This window comes from Lissotriton vulgaris, chromosome 7, assembly GCF_964263255.1.
Source record: "Lissotriton vulgaris chromosome 7, aLisVul1.2, whole genome shotgun sequence".
NCBI lineage: Eukaryota > Metazoa > Chordata > Amphibia > Caudata > Salamandridae > Lissotriton > Lissotriton vulgaris.
In genome coordinates this window covers 1,629,471,603-1,629,488,892 of record NC_141695.1, presented here as the reverse complement: position 1 = coordinate 1,629,488,892, position 17,290 = coordinate 1,629,471,603, and the positions used below count along the sequence as shown (strand labels likewise).

Here is a 17,290-nt window from a genome sequence, read left to right as displayed (position 1 = left end):
TAGGACATCCCTCTTCTCAGTCCAATTATTATACTGCAATTGCTGTAGAGTGTTACAAGAGGGCAGGAGTATGAACATAAGAGCACACTGAGGCTTTTCTTCTGCTTGCTGACATACCTCTTGTTCATGTTGGTTTTGCAGGGCATATGGAGTGGAGGACTGAGATGACTGAGTGAATGAGTAATGAGGAATGGCTGACCTGTATTTGTGGTGTAGGGGGTATGTTTGGAAGGTAGCCCAAAATTACCCAGAAGGCATTTCTTCCTGCGTCCCCATCACCCTTCATAGTGCACCCCCAAATCCCTTTGAATTCTGCTCCCCCAAATTCGACTGCCACCCCCCAAATCAGAGAGTGTAGCGGGGTGCAGTAAAAAAAAACAAGAGTTACCCTCCCTATTTAATCACCCCTAATGTGGGCAAGGCAACCACTGCATGAGTGCCCACATCTGGATCCACTCTTCTCTGACATCTCTTCTCTGTCCCAGGATCCTCCTCCCTCTATGACCCCCCTTCTTTGTCTCTGCTATACAACCCACCTACCTACCCTTGCACTCCCCCTACAACTATCGCCTGAGTCCACCCACCCTACACTCCAACTCACTTAACACCTGTTCCCATTCTTTCACCTGTGACTGATCCCGCACCTTGCTCTCACCAGACCCATGCTAATTACCAACCACTCTGCAATCACCATTCACCAGGCATGACTCCACTCTTAGACGGCATGTGCACTCACATGCACACACACACACACACACACACACACACACACATACATACACTCGCACATCTGTCTTACTTTCCTACTCTGTGTCCACTGTATGGTTTTGAGACCCATCGCCAGCCTTCAGGACCTGCATGGGAGCATGCTGCAATGTGGGTAGTGGAATTATGTGTGTGGGAGTGGTGATTGATGGGGATAAAATAAGCTGCAGGAGAAGGAAGTTTAAAATGACAGCTCCCCATCCCTTCCAGCCCGGGTCCACACCTCCTCTCCCTTTGACTGAAATTCTGCTAGGCTCAGTCCTTCAAATAAACATGTCTGTAGCTGGGAGCTTGAGGCTGTGTCAGGATCTAGACCATCCATTGTTTGAGCCTTCGATAGTCTCAGCCAGAGAAGTTCGAAGGTATTTACCAGGAGAACTCAGGTTTTTACCTCCCGATTGGCTGAGCCTCTGGTAGGCACAGATTACATGAAAAACTGATTGAGGTATGGCAACTTGCTAATTCACCATCTTTCTCTCCTATTCCTGCATACGGGTTGTAATTGATGCCCTTTGTGGAGGGTTAATGTATAAAGCAATAACAGCTAGAAACTGAAGTCAAATTATGAGGCAATTGTTTTAACCTCTGTTACATTGAGCTCTGGGGGCATGTAAATGTAAATGTAAATGTAAATGTATTTGAGCTTATATAGCGCACAGCTACCCGCAGTGGGTTTCCTGGCGCTTGCTTAGGGAACCCGTCCTGGTATTCCCCTGTGAGATAACCCCGGCAGGGTATCCACAAGGTGAAAGCCAGGCATCCCGACGCGAGGGGCCGTTGGGGAGATTAGGCAAGCTATTGCCCAGAGTCGCAGAGTGTGAACCCGTGAGTCGAGAAGGCACCGGAGCGAGAATTATCGAGTCCGTGGAATTTTTGAGCCCAAGACCCACCGAGGCGGGGAATTGAACCCTGGTCCAGGGCATTATCAGGGCTCCTTCCTTTCTCTAGAGTCATTGATCAGTAACTTGAACATCATGGGGGGCGATTCCTGCCTTTTTCAACTCAAATTGCAGCACTACATCACAACTGTTCAGTTCCTTATATACCAGGTGTGTGTGAATACTGCTTTCCTAAGAGAACCATTTGCTCTCTCTCCCTGTCAAGCTACTCTGTAAACTAAAGTAAGTTGACGGATCAGCTGTAGATCGTTTCAGAATGACTAACAGAATGAAACACATTTTACCCTCTACCAGTCTTTACACAGGCTTGATGTGGCCAAGAGTATTTGGATTATTTCAGATTGCCAGTAAAATCTCAGGAGCCTATTGCTTGTGGGCCTAGCCTTTTTCGCCTACAAAGTCCTCCATTACAATAGGTATTTTTTCTATTTCTGCAGAGAAATCTAAGATATTAATAAAGACAGAGAAGCAAAAACAATATGCAAATTCCTTTATTCATAGTTGGACCAGAAGCAATAGAAGATGATGACAAACAATATGGTGCTTCAGTCGTGGCTCTTTGAGGCAGCCTCATTCGTCAATCTACTCTCTTAGCGCAGGCAACACCAGCACCAATTAAATATGAATGGAAATCTGTCCTTCTGAAGTAGGAAAGAAGAGACCCAGTCGAGGACATCTTCCTCTGAATAGCAGAAGTTACCAGTTGATGAGTCCACCAATGAAGTTGAACGTGGGAGATGAATCCAATGGAGGCCATGCACAACCAGGAAGAGGATGAGGGGAAAAGCTTGGACAAGGCGGAGGTCACAGAGCAAATGCAAGTAAGTTACGCTTAATCTGCAAAGTAAAAGGCAACTATTAGTAAGAGGCAAAAACAGTAAATTCAAAGCAAAAATAATGATGTCTAAAAGATCATCTTTCCAGTATACTCAAGTCACCCAAGCAAGCAGAGGGATGTTATGCTCTTATGCTCACCATTATCAGGTGACGAGAATTTGGTTATGGGATACTGGGGGTGGGAACCGTTGGTTCTGGTTGCCATACTTGCACCAAATTCCAGCTATTCTAAGTTATGCCCCAGAATGGGGAATAACTGCAATAACCATGGAATGCTGATTTCTTAACGGTTCGATTTCCTCAGTTTGTAGACAAATGTGCTAACATGTTCTACCTGCTTGCTACAGCATAAAAGGTCAGCTAATTTTCCCACTAGGGCAGAAAGTAGGGTTGGGGTTAGGAGGGGTGAGGAGAAGGAAGAGACAGTAGGGATGAGCAGTGTCTGCTCCATGTGGTACTATGTGCGGGTGGAGGAGGTTAAAGGGTCCTAGAGCCCCAAGAACTGCCAGTGCACAACAAGAAATTAGTATTGCCAAAACCAATAGGGTTGACTTTTGAGTATTGAATACAAGTAAAGGCACATTACATACTGGTGCCATGAATACATTCAGCACGAGCACTAGCAAACAAAACAAAATACATATATGCATCCATTTTCATGAATTCCAATAGACATACAGGCACCAATGTACATGGATCAACAAAAGTACAGGTATCGATTCACGCACAGCAACCCCCATACAACATTGTGCAGTAGAGGGTACAAGATGATGTGTATAGAAGAGCACAGTGTGATGTGAATGAGGAGAACACAGGATGGTACAACAAGGGAGCAAAGGCCCTACAGGCCCTATGGATAGTTTCAGACTTTCTTGGTTTTTTGATAATTAGCATTTTGCATGTTGGGATTTTTAAGCCCATAAATGTAAAAGTGGAAAACTATTTGTCCCCGAATTCAAAGTTCTTTTGGATAAAAAGTTAGAACTAACTGAATATGTCACAAACGACAAGAAATGGTTGTCAACAATGTACTTGGAAGAGAGTGAAAAACTGCTGTTTATCATTATAATGTTGGTAATTTGCGTTGTTTGTGTTTTGCTGTTCTTTGCATTTCGGTGTCCCATTAAGAAAAAAATATATATCTACAGTGATAATAATCTCCAAACAAATCATAAACACCATAAATGCTACCCTGGTAGCAGCAATAAAAGAACGTACTTGGCAATTGCACAAATTGCAAATACAAGTGGAGCTGACACACATGCTTCTATCAAGAATAGCACTGCAACAGCAGGCAACACAAGTGAGGCCCTAATTGAGAAACTACCCTCCCTTCCGGATCTACTAACAACATGGATAAAATAATGCAAACTTACTAACAAAAGCAAGTTACAGATTGACAAGACTACCACGCAACAAGTAATGGGAACTAGGAAAAAGAAGGAAGTGCACCACTAGACCAAAAAATATAAGAAACCAGCAATGAGAAGCCCTGCGATATAAGCAAGAGGATACCATGCACTAAAACTCTAACCCAACCACAACCCTGTGACAACCCTGTGACAAAGAGATCGAATACAACCAGCCTCCGGATGCAGAACCAGAGGCGACAACGACACAACTGTCGCAGAGAAAAAAAAGAAAAAAATGCGCAAGGCGCACAAGGCCAACAAAAGGAAAAGTTTATTATTTAGTAAAGTACAAAAAGAAGCAGGGCCGGACTGACCGTAGCGGGCACTGGGCGTTTCCCTGGTGGCCCGCCAGGTTGGGGGCTAGTTTGGGCCTCTGGGGGGGCTGTTTATGTTACCGGGAGCCTGCAATATCAGCCCCCGGTAACAAAATCGTCCAAAACGGCCCTTGCAAACAGCTTGGCCACACCCCCTCGGACCCCCTAGGGGGGGCGGACTGGCAGTTTGCCAGGGCCAGTTACGGTTACCAGTCCGGCTCTGAATGGATCACAAACACAGCTGGGACAACAAGGGAAAAGGAAAAGCTATACCCAGACAGTTCACCAAATCTCACCTACTGAACAAAGTAGGACATCCCCACATGCAGTGAACAAAAACATTAAAGGTGGGGCCCCATACAAACAAGCTTTTGCACACGAGAAAGTCTAACCATGCAACAGAATGCAAGAGAGGATCATGCACAAGAAGAAAAACATTGGAAACACAACACCAAAACATCCCAGACTGGGTAGAAGTGCGGAACCAGGGAGGGAGAAATCCATCACTTGGGCCACAAGTGGAAATAGGGTACACTGAAAGATCAAATACGCAATGCACAGTAGTAGAGAATGAGCAAGACTTGGCCAACAAAGGCAACAGACAAAAGGATATTGTATGTTGGTCTTTATTAAATGAACATGGGCATAGATCTGATTCACCACACACCAACAAAAATGAAAGACATATTTATCAGCAAGACACGATTCAGGGTAAGGCAGCAAACGAGGAACACCAACCAACATCGGCATTGTCAGCTCTAATACTCACCCCTGAGTTCCACACGAAAGGGGCATGGGACAACTTAATCAGGTCTAATATACTACACCTATTACATGACACGCCCTCTCTATCTTATCTTACAACAGTACATCTAACTTCAGTGAAATGTAAGCGCTACCCAGGGATCAACCAAAGAGAATCCACATTACTTGAATGGACTGATATTTCCGATGTTCAGAATATTCTATGAGAAATCAAGCAAAACTAAGAGTGGGGCTTATCAATCAACATACCAATTACATGAAAATATACACATGTGCTATCCGGGAGGCAGAATACAATCGGGCACCACAAAAAAAGCAAGTACAATCTTAAGAGGAACCCAAAAAACTAACCTCCTCACCTGGCGGGGGGTAATATCAAAATTCAATTGACTAACAGCAGGAATGAAAATCTCAAGACAGAGGAACAAGTACAACATGCATACCCAGAACAATCGGATTAGGCCTGGCACCCTACAGCACTCGCGATTACAAGGCAGTTAAACTCCTAGGGTAGGGGGGAAAAACCAACAAACCCCGTAAAAAGCGCCCTTAAGATTATCGATTGGAATGTGGCAGGCCTACCCTCACTTATGACAGATTATAAGACACTGACATTTTAAAAAATAGGAGATATTCTATTTATGCAGCAAACATGGTTGACTATCCCCATTCCAAGTCCAGGGTTTAAAACTATCTATATAGCTGCACACACAGAAATCTGTTTGGAAGATAAATGGGCGGCCTCGCAATATATGTGAAACTAGACCTGTAAGGGAAATTCAGAGATTGGTCAAACAACTCCTGGGATATGCAGGCAGTCAACATAAACGGACTTGCACTGAATGGAAGATTTACCTCAATATCGCTGATATCTCTGTACGTTAATCCCCATAAAGATACAAAATTGGTTAAGTTGAAGAACATCACTGAACAAATAAAGAACTTTCTATAGGCGCATCCAGGGAACCAGGGTATGATGGCTGGCGATTTCAATACCCGAAAACTAGACCAATTCGAAATAGCACAAGGAGGCCGACAAAGAACAATTTTACAAGCTTGTCTTAGAAAATTCGAACTTGGGTCAGCGGCCCCAGACAGGTTCAAGGGTGGCAGCATGATCCACACTTATAAGGACAGATCAACCTTGGATTACATCTTCTTAAGTGAGGAGTTATTTAAAAAGGTGCAGAACCTACCAAGTACAACAAAGGTGTGAAAGCGTCCATTATCCTATCATCATAGAAGTCAAAATAGGTGCAATGGTTCACAAAAACCACAACTCAGCTGGTTGTATGCTTGAATCAAACAAGGGCCCACTGATAAAACGAATTAAATGGCATCCAGCCAACATGAATAAACTACGAAGGCTGGAAACAAACTCTTACAACGAGGACAGAGGAACATGAAGGAAAATGGCAAATAAATGGTCCTCTCTGCAAGGTACACACCACGTGTCATTACTGCCTGGCAAGTAGTGCCCTAAAGAGGTTGGTCGCCTTGACTCCCTGAGACCGGGAAGCTTCTAGAGAGCAAACGGATTTGTCTCCGCACAGAACAACAACATAGAAAAGAAAGGACCAGCGGCACAGAAAGTAAAATGAAAGAGGCTATAAAACAACATTAAACTCTAGCCTGGAGCATAAAACAACAACAAATTCAGGAACAATGGAGACATATGCAACTCGTTATCGCCCAGTAAGTTCAGAGATTTTAGTGGATACATAAATGGCCTAGCAAATATAATGTACGGCAAGGAGAATGTTGTACCGGCCTATATATGGGATTCACATGTAAAACAATTATGTGTAGACTCAGACAAAACACAGTCTATCCATGCGGTCCTGCTGAAGAACTCCCTAGAAGACATGGAGGATAGTCAAATGTTTTTTACTAAGGTGAAGATACTGAAGATATTGAAAAGTACCCGGAGATACAGGCCCCAGGATCTAATGGCTTACCCAGGATCATCTTTAAAGAAGACCGAACCTTTTGGGCTCCATTAATGCTTAATCTGTTTAACAAATGTCTTGCCACATCTATCATACCAGAAGCTTGGAAGGGCTCAATCCTCTATTCAATACACAAAAAGGAGGATCCCACTCAACTTGGAAAATTACAGGCTAATCGACCTACTGGATGTCGACGGCAAAATGTTTGCCAAAGTGCTCATACAAGAACTAGAACAATGGATAAACGATAATAGAATCATTCCAACCTATCAGACATGGATTCGACCTAATGCCTCTACCATGGACAATGTTATTGCCCTCAATTACCTGAGTAACCTGAGTAAAACAAATTCTTCTCCTTTGTATGCTTGCTTTGTAGACTACAGTGGGGCATTTGATGGTATTGACCGTACCATTCAATGGATAAAACTGGTTGGACGGGTCATACAGAGTCAACTGCTTGCCGCAATAACAGCGCTATACAAAGACACCTGGGTGAGGATCAAGATAACACATTCATATGCCACTGCATGGATCCTCACCAACAGAGGACTCAAGCAGAGATGCATACTTGCCCCTACACTATCCAATCTGTATACAGCCGACCTTGGCGAAGAACTATTGAAAAGCAAAATGTCCCCACCCATATTGGGCCGGACCAAACTTCCAATAATACAATCTACAGATGACTTGGTACTGATGCAATGTGGAGGGCACTGGACATACTATCTACATACAACACGTGCAATTCTCGCTAGGTGAATGCCTAAAAAACGAAAGTTCTGCTCTTCGGCCAAAGAAGAACAGACGCCATCTCAAATGGCAACTTGGCTCACTAAAAATAGACACAGGTTCCAAATACAATTATTTTGGATTTTGGCTGAAGAATTAGAGAAACAGATATTGCAGGCAAAGGCACTAGCAGGAAAAGCTGCAAAAACCACACATGCCCTACCACAATTATATCACAAATCAAACAGTCACTCTGCTGAGGTAATTCGAAGAGTCATTGGAGCCAAATGAGTGCTTACAATAAATTATGGCCACCTTGCTTACCCAGGAAGGTTAACGGAGACATTGGAGCACTGCCACATAGCCTCATACAAGAAAATATTCTGCATGATAAATAACACTTGGCGCACCCTAATCCGGTTAGAGTTCAATCTAGTAAGCATGGATATCGAGTATAAAAAAGAGTTGAGGCCTCCGCTGCTTGGCAGCACCAGCAGAGACGTTTTAAGGCATGAGCTGACAATGCTTTATACATCTGGCTCATGGAATTCAACCTTGTAATTACAATCTGGCATGATTTGTCCAATTTCAGAAACTTGTGATGTCTCGTAACCACCAGGGAAAGGTACCAGCCGGAATCGTTTTCTCCTGCCTCGGTATCTCTACCTCTTACAGATAGTCTCATAATGTGATGCTTTGTCTCAATGTTGTCTCAATATTATCTCAATCCCTCCTCCACATGCTTAATTCTTCATGATGAGGGAGTCTCACCTGTTTTTGGCGGGACGCACTGCCTCTTGCACTGCCAATCACAGCATTTCAGGGTCCCACCGCATCCCCCGTCGTTGACGCACAGGACCTCCCTAATCCCGCACTTCAGTAGGTTGGGTGGGCATTTACCAGGTTTCTCTGCAACAGAAAGGAGTCCCAATGAAGAATACTGGCGAGTGGTGGGAACTTAGCTTTGTTTCAATAGAAAAGAGTTGCTAGTAAATCTGCAGGTTAACTAAAACTAATATCACATGGTTAGAATTCAATCTCATTACAGGTTCCCACTGAGAATCTCCTGTAGGATTTATGCAAAGATTAGCAGAGTAGCAGAGAATCAGTTGTTGAACTATTCAGCCCATTAATGCTGCAATTAGTGCACGTGTAGCTTTAAACATGGAATAGCTGGTGGACATTGAGCTTCGATACAGTCCTCTAGATGGTGGAACTATCTTTAGTGACATCTTTCTAGTGCTTTATTGTGGTATTTCCACATTAAAAAGTCAGTATCAATACCCTATTAAAGTAGTAATGTAATTTAAAAAATCCCTGGACCCGGGCATTACATATTTTTGGGCCTCTTGTTGAGAGCAAGCTTGAATTGTGTGCCACACAATGACAAAAATTGAATTATTCATTAAAGTTTAAAAAACGGTCTTGCACGAAAATAGGTGAAATATGTCTTGTCCAAGGCATCAAACAATCCATAAGACAAGACTGAGCACATGGAGACAGAGTGAGAAGCAGAGGCAGGCAGAGAGGAGAGGTCAGTCTCAATAAAACAGCTCTCTTTTACATATATATTGAGGAATCTTAGCTTATACAGGGAATCATTTCTCCTAAAACAGTTACTTCATAACTCACTGAGTCTGTCCTACTCATGATGGCAGGCGTGTCCAGCTCTGGTCTAGGAGAGCTAGATCTATGTCTGATTTTCAGGAGAGCCACAAAAGCTACATATGCATAAAAGGAATGGAAATGGAAATGATTTATGTTACCATTGGATGTCCTAAAAATCCGGTATGAATCCTTACTGAGTAATCCATGGAAAGAACAAAGGGCTAGCTGTATCAAGCATTTTTCAGGTCGCAAACAGCCCAATTTGCAGAATTAGACTGTTTGCAACAGCAAACATGCATTTTGGAATGCATCATTCCCAAATTGGGAATCAGTAACATGGTGCCAAATCTCAGTTTGGAATTGCGAATTTGTAAGAATTTAGTTGAAGAAAGTGGCATATTTAGGGGGTCTCTTCCTAATACTGAATCAGTATGGTATGTATTACCTTTATGCGAACAAACTCCGAATTCCCTGGTGACCACTTCCCCTTTGAGAATGTAAATAAAAAAAAAAATTTAAGAGCAGGCAGTAGGCTCACAGACTGCTGCCTACTCTTACAAAAAAAGAAACTGCAAAGTTTCCTTTTTTCGTTTTAAATACATGCAGTTTTCAGTGGCGGCTGCTTTGGAAAGGTAGTAGTAGGGTGAGGCGAGCTTCACACCGGCCTCTACCTGCAGACGGTCTTATGAATTCCAAAAGGCACATCTCTGCTTTTGCTTTCATATTTTAATTGTCTCCTTATCTATTCTCTGTGATATCAGCAAGCATAAACCTACTATTGTGATAAATAAAAGCCTGTAATGCTACAAAGAAATATGCTCAATGTTTGAAAACTTCTATTGTTCATTAAACTAGTGAGAATAATCAACAAAAATCAATAAATTGCTTGTTACATTTTTTATTTTATACAGGTGAAATTGAGTAAATGAATGAGTATGCCTCCTATGCTGACACAAATTAAGAGTTGGATTTAAAGGTAGGCAGTAACATAGAATTGCAGATGTGTAGCTGTGAATTATGGGGTTGTTTTTCACTGCGAAGGTCTGAGTGACATCATATATAGACAACAATAGTGAAGCTGGAACTGTCTATGATGTCCTTCAGAAGCCAATGGTGAGCCAGTTCGTTGGATTACAAAGAATTAGCACAGTGAGGTGGATCTGTGTGCCCCTACCTTGACAGGAGATGGAGGTCACCCCCAAGTAGAGAACCAACAGCACAGGGAGGAGGAAGGTGGCGCTGGCTGTCTTCATGGTGATCTCGGCTTCTGTATGGATCTCAGTAAAGTCCCAGGTTAAGCTGGAAATAGCCCTATATATTGGGCTGGAGCAGGGTTTGGCAGGCTGGTTTAGCAACCAAGTGATGCAATTCTGTCAAATCTGAATGTCACAACTGTGGGAACTCCCTTGGTTAGGCAAGACAAGGAGATGTCCAGATCGAGAACATTGTGAAATGTGCTGTGTAATTTTGCTCTCCATATTCCACTGCATTTATGCAATTAAATATTTTGCTTATTCATCTCTTCATTTATGTTTGCTAATCCAAATGTCAACTGTGCTTGATCATTCGCTTGTTGTGAGTGTCACCTAGAGGGCTTTACTTCCATGTTGCAGCTACACAAGGGAAAGATGAGGATGCTGTACTATATGCAGAAAGCCCTTCCCAAATATTCTCAATCCATACAGTATGAGGCATCTTTCACTGCACCCCTAGTCTTCCAAGCCCTATTGCACTGGAAATGTACATTTTGGAATGCTCTGCTGGTCAGAAGAGGTCAATGATACACCGGACTCTCAGGATTCAAGCCAGCACATGATGTTCACGTTCACCAAAGTTGCATCACTTCCAAAACAATAGGGGTCTGTGCATGGCAGACATCAGAGTTTTTGCATAGGCTATATAGGTTGTACAGGCTCAGATTTCAATAGGCAGAGTTATCCAACATATTAGACGAGTTTCCAAGAACAAAACCGTCATTTTGGTTGCATATATCTTCCAGAACACTGGCTTCTAACAGCAATGTTAAGCCTCAGAGCACACTAATCTTGCAGACTCAACAGAGTCGAGATGGCCATGTTAAAGTGATGTGAACGTTCAAGCATTAACAGTAGAGGTATCCCTGGTTTTGGTTTACTTGTGTCCTGGTTCAGGGAGGATGTGGCCTGGCAGTTAGCACTGGACAGTTCCTATTGGAGCAGGGTCAAGACTCACATGCTCATGGCTGGATCCAAACTGGGTTGGTATGGTGGACAAAAGAACAATGCCTTGGAATGCTAACACAAATGATTGGCAGTGGTTAGACTAATTTCAAGCAGCCTCCCATCGCCTTTTGTGTGTTTAATGCACCACCCTAAGTGGCATGGGCATGCCCAGACATGGTTCCATGCTCACTGCAAACACAAGGAGATGATGGACGGAGCGCTGAAACTTTTCAGACACCCACCTCCAGTCACAGATCTGGGTTGAATCCATCATCATTCTTTAGCTCACTTCACCACTTCGCCACCTCCAACATATTGAAATTATTCCTCCTATCACCTTTTATGTGCTTGATATACCAGCCTAGGTCACATGGGTATACCCATACATGACTCCCAAGCTCACTGTGCTCCTGGAACCAAGCTAAACCAGACTGATGAGCTACAATCAGGGTGAAATCAGCCTTGGATTGCATGTGTTCCAGTTCAGGGAGGATGTGGCATGGCAATTTGAGCTGGACTGCTACTATTGAAGCAGGAGCAAGACTTATTTGTATATGGCTACTTCTAATCTGAGGTGGGCAAAAAACTATGGGACAGAATGATACTGCAAGCAGTTGCAAGTGTTTAAACTTAATGCAAGCATTCCTTCCATCGCATTTTATGTGCTTGATATTCATCAGCTTGTTCATGTTCTTTTTTTGGCAATCCATTTCCTGATGGGTTTCCAACACTATCTTCATTATCCAGTGAAAGCTCATATGTAACACTCTGTATGTGCTAATCTATCCCACATTCAGTTGCGAAGTGTGGTGCTTTTTATTACCCTCCAATTCGAAAGTAGCCCGCGGTGTCAGAGCTAACATTTTGCTTTTGGAATACTGAAAGAGTGTTTGAAGGCTACTATAGAGACATTGAGTCCATGACATGAGGTTTGGATCCAGGTCTAGTTAGTTTCTTGTCAACACTTAGGAGATATCCATAGTAAGGGCTGAAGAAGTCTTTAAAACAATCCCTAGTTCAAGTTATACTAAGTTGGATGTTATAAGCTATAAAGTTATACGTTGGATGTTAGTGTCTTTCATGGATGCATCCCCTGGCATGATTGAAGAGGCGCAAACAATGCAAGATTGTTTTAAGGTGACACTTTTAAGATATTCAGTCGAAGAAGGGTTATTTTGATTTTTAGACCATGCAAACTCCCCTTTGTTTATTGAAACATGTATGGATGAAAAAAAGTTTTCGTCTGGTAAACGTGTAATACAGGTAGCATGGGTCAAGTGAAAGAATACCTTTTTTGTAGAAGGCCTAGTGAGGAGTCTTGATGTTAGGACGTAAAGGCCTCTGCATGGTAATGGGTGTGTACTCCTGCCTTGAGTGCCCAATTGTACTGATGTCTGGATCCCTAATGCTGATTTTCTTTGTCATAAAACAACACGTATCATGCGTGTGTGCCGCAGCAGAGATCTGTCTCACTGATTATGGTCTTGCTGGATGGGGAAGAGCACCCAAAGTGCTACCCTCATTGTGGTGAAAGGATAGGAGGCATGAATTAAGCAGCACATGTGATGGTTGGAGCATACGTGTCGTGATCAGTTGGAGTGAACAGGTCCTTTTGAGCCACAAGGGTGAGAACTACTTGCTCACTCAGTTTTTAAACTTCCACTACTGTGTGCTTAACTCACCCTTGGCCTTCATCAGGTTGGTGTGAAATGCTGCACAGAGCAGAAGGTGTATCTGTACAAGGTGCATGTGTGCCTGGGGCGGGTGCTATACAGGGACAATACTGTGTAATGAGCCCCAATGTACCCCAATATAGGCCTAGGTAGTTGCACAATCTCTTACCAACATTTGTCCTACCTTGCTCGACATAACGGTTCTGGTGCTGACCTTTTACCTAGTTAGGTGCTGAATAAATGTTGTGTGGTTTTCTTAAAGAACTGGCCTCATTAATTATGCATGAGGATTCTTAGTATCACAACATGTTTATTTATTTATTTAAAACATTTATATAGCGCAGCTATCACCTTACAGGTATCCTGGCGCTGAAGATAACTCCTAAAATAGATGCACTGGGAGAAGACAGTAGGATAGTGGCAGTTAACATTTAGGAAACAGCCAAGTTTTGACCCGTTTCCTAAAAGGGAGAAGTTCACTTGTTTGACGGACATCCAAAGGCAAGCTATACACAACAGAAAAAAGGGTATTAAGTATACGGGAAATATTGGCGCTCAAACAGTATTAGCGTGCATGTCAAATGAAAAGACCCCAAGAACCCCTCAATTTAAATGTGAGAATTCACATCTAAGAATTAAGACACAAAATCCTGCGCACACAGATTAAGTACAAACAAGTAGAGTGCTACTATGTATGATTCACAGTAACAAATGTCCAACGTAGGTTCTTAGATGTATATCTCCTTTTATTAGATCGTCACACCAATGGAAATTCACAGCCAGCCGCCACGTGTTTCGTTATAGGTCTATACAATTCTAGACACTATAAGTCTTCAGGGCTCAATGGCTGGATCTTTATCTGTAAGGGCCCTAGTCCCGGGTCTCGTGGGGGCACTTCCGGGTCGGGGACGTGAGCTACATCAAGGGTGATTCTACCCAGAACTTGGACACCACACGTACCCATGTGGTGGGCCGTGAAGAATTTCTTTTTCTCTACTATTTGGACCATGGATTTGTTGATGGCACAGATGTACTGAATTATGGCGTCTCCCCTTTACACTGAGATTTGAACTGTTCTAATGGAACCACTACACCGTCATCCTCCTACTAATTGGTTACCCTGCCGGGTTGGAATTATCACCGGACTAGGGCCCTTACAGATAAAGATCCAGCCATTGAGCCCTGAAGAGTTATAGTGTCTAGAATTGTATAGACCTATAACGAAACACATGTCGGCTGGCTGTGAATTTCCATTGGTGTGACGATCTAATAAAAGGAGATATACATCTAAGAACCTATGTTGGACATTTGTTACTGTGAATCATACATAGTAGCACTCTACTTGTTTGTACTTAATCTGTGTGCGCGGGATTTTGTATCCAAAGGCAAGCTGTTCCAAAGTTTAGCTGCTGCAACCTTGAAAGATCTTCCTCCTGTCCTGACCTTTTTAAATCTTGGTACTTTGACAAGACAGGCCGTAATAGATCGGAGGGCTCTGGTTGGAATGTACCAGTCAAACATAGATTGCAGGAGGCCGGGCCCGACTCCATGCAAAGCTTTAAAAACAGGACAGAGAGATTTAAAAGCAATTTGCTGTTTCATAGGGAGCCAGTAAAGCTCGCCCATTGCCACAGTGGCCGAAGATCTCCTAGGCCAGCCCAGGGCCAGTTTGGCAGCGACTGTTTGAACTCTTTGGAGTCTATCTAGCAGCACGGACGGGGCCTCGAGCAACAGCGCATTGCAATAGTCAAGGCGACTAAGAATGGTACACCTGACTATTAAGGCCCGGGCCTGTGAGGGAAGGAGTGGCAGGATCTTGCGAAGAGAACGAATGAGGTTTTTGCAACCTGGGCTTCCATGCTGAGTTTGTTGTCCATCATGACACCCAGATTGCGAACCGATGTTTACCATCTTCTGCATAATAACTCTGTACAAAAGTTACCTCTATCGACATCCTTGATAGACACTCCCACAGTACCATGACACATCTAGGTAGAACCTCGGGGGGTACCTTTCGGGGATATAAGTACTGCTTCTTAACTGGTCAAACCAGAAGAGAAAAACGTCCATGCTGCCATGAGACGCTGAAGACCCTGCACACAGACACTTTAGCACGTAGTGGTCTGATATTTCTTGCGGGTGTCCAACTCAAGACAAAGACTGGGCCCTTCATTCTCTCACATCAGGTAATGGGTTTGTTCTTTCCTAGGAGGATTCTTGGCTATAATCCTACATACTTTCTAGGTACACTTAGGTACATTTAGTTAGGGTTTGCATCCTAGGGGTACTCATGATTACTGCCATGTATCTATATGCCTGCATATATTGACTGTTTTAGCACCATGGTAGAATTCTAACTTTTATTTACTCTGCTGGTGCTTATAAGTATATCTTTCTGTTTCTGTCTAGTGGTTGTTGCAGCACACGTATTTTATACTAGAATGATGATGGTTCAATAAATACCTGTTGAAAACATCCCCACCGTTTAATCTGTGCATTTCTCGGAGACAAAGTGAGCACAAGTGACTGAGCAAAAAGTACTGTACTGTTTCCACGATCCCTGAGGGGTCAGGGTTGTCATGTCCGATTGTTGCCAGACACTATTCATTCCTTAGTAAGGTTGGGGGGTTTGAGGTGCCACTGTGAGCTAGCTGGTCTACAAACTAACATTTCCTTTGGGGGTGTCTGGAATCAGCCTGGACACCAATCCCTTAGTCTATGTTGTCTAAACGCGTAGATCATATATAGACTTGGAGGAACTACACAACAGCTGTACTTTGTAGTCAGTGCATGAGGTGTACAGTACCTGAAGGATGTAGCGCTGTTCAGTGCATGCAGGAGAAGTGCATTTGTTGGCTGTATGTGTACTTGTGAGTGGTACAATAATGAAGAGTACAATGCATGCAGGATAAATGTATGTGCTCGATGTAAGTGTACCTCTGAGTGGTACAATACATGAAGGACGCAGTGTGTGCATAATAGGAGCATGTGCTGGGTGTATATGTGCCTATGAGTGGTACAGCATATAGCAGATACAGTGCTGGGCAGTGCCTTCATGTTGAATGCAAGTGCTGGATGTATGTGTGCCTTTGAATGATACAGTACAAACAGAATACTGCACTGTGCAGTGCGTGCATGCTAGATCCATGCACAAGGTGTATGTCTGCCTGTAGATGGTACCTACATGGAGAGCCATAGGTTTCATTATGGGAGTCCCATGCCTGCATGGTGACACATGGAGTGGAGGTAGAGAGATCCCCCAACACAGATTTGTGGATTTCTGCATTCCTATAAGTTGGTTAGGACACTCACTGGGGAGAGAAGGGCTAAGCCTCCCCTGTACACTTCAATGGGTGATCTTTTTTTCGAGTTACAAGAAAGGGGCTTCAGCACATCTCAGGAAGAAGATGAAGCTGATAAGAGAATCATAAAGAATAGGGCTGGAAGCCAGGGCTAACCTTTTGATCAACTGTGGTTAACACCAAGCTGTGACCTCCAGTAACTCCCGTAGCCTGTGTTGTGAGACTATCCACTTCAGAGACATCCCTGCTTTGGCTTTTAGAAACAGACTATAAGAAGGGGAGTTCGAGTCCTCAGAAATTGTCATCTGCAAGCAGCCAGATGGGTTGTGTAGGGAGGGGAAGCTCTGCAAGACTTCTGCCTGTGAGCATGACTGGTGACCAAGGCCTTCTTGACTCCCTGCTGGGTGAGGGGACACCACCCAGAGAATTTAAGACCACCTACCTTGAAGCTCCAGCACCTGCCTCCTGCCTTCTTTCAACCACAATGTGCCGTGTGAGGAAAAGGTGTGGGTTGGATGGAGCAAAGTCCAGTGGGAAGTCAAGTTGACTAGCTATTGAGGTGGGAGGAAATGGCTGCTGCACTGATCGGGTCGTTGCCTGTGTGCAGGAGTTGATGCCCCCTGTATGCCAGGAGAGGGCTACTGTGCAGATAGTACAGGATCATTGTAGCCATCCTCCCATTGAAAGTATGTGAACACTTACCCTGCAGGAAAGGCACCAGAAAACCTCTAATCACTGCAGGAGTGTGACCACAAGGGAGAGAGCCTACACCACTTGAGTGCAGTTGCCGATTGCGTGTGTGTCCGACTCACCTGACTTCGATTGGAGCCACT

At 43.6% G+C, this 17,290-nt stretch overlaps 1 protein-coding gene across 1 annotated transcript; it reads right to left on the bottom strand.

Annotated features, from left to right (window-relative positions):
- Window positions 1-2,139: 2,139 nt before the first annotated feature.
- Window positions 2,140-10,605, bottom strand: LOC147706152 (omwaprin-a-like). Its single transcript, XM_086932587.1, has 3 exons — window positions 10,456-10,605; window positions 8,445-8,582; window positions 2,140-2,501 (listed from the first exon to the last, which is right to left on the bottom strand). Exons 1-3 carry the CDS (start codon window positions 10,532-10,534, stop codon window positions 2,497-2,499), a joined length of 222 nt encoding a protein of 73 aa, XP_086788713.1. The 5' UTR covers window positions 10,535-10,605; the 3' UTR covers window positions 2,140-2,496.
- Window positions 10,606-17,290: the final 6,685 nt, after the last annotated feature.

What these genes read in the sequence shown, in the direction of transcription:
- LOC147706152 (XM_086932587.1), bottom strand. Translation starts at nt 10,534, where the DNA reads ATGAAGACAGCCAGCGCCACCTTCCTCCTCCCTGTGCTGTTGGTTCTC. An exon ending in GACCTCCATCTCCTGTCAAG is followed by an intron (nt 8,583 to 10,455) that starts GTAGGGGCACAC and finishes TTTCTGTTGCAG; the next exon opens with AGAAACCTGGTAAATGCCCA.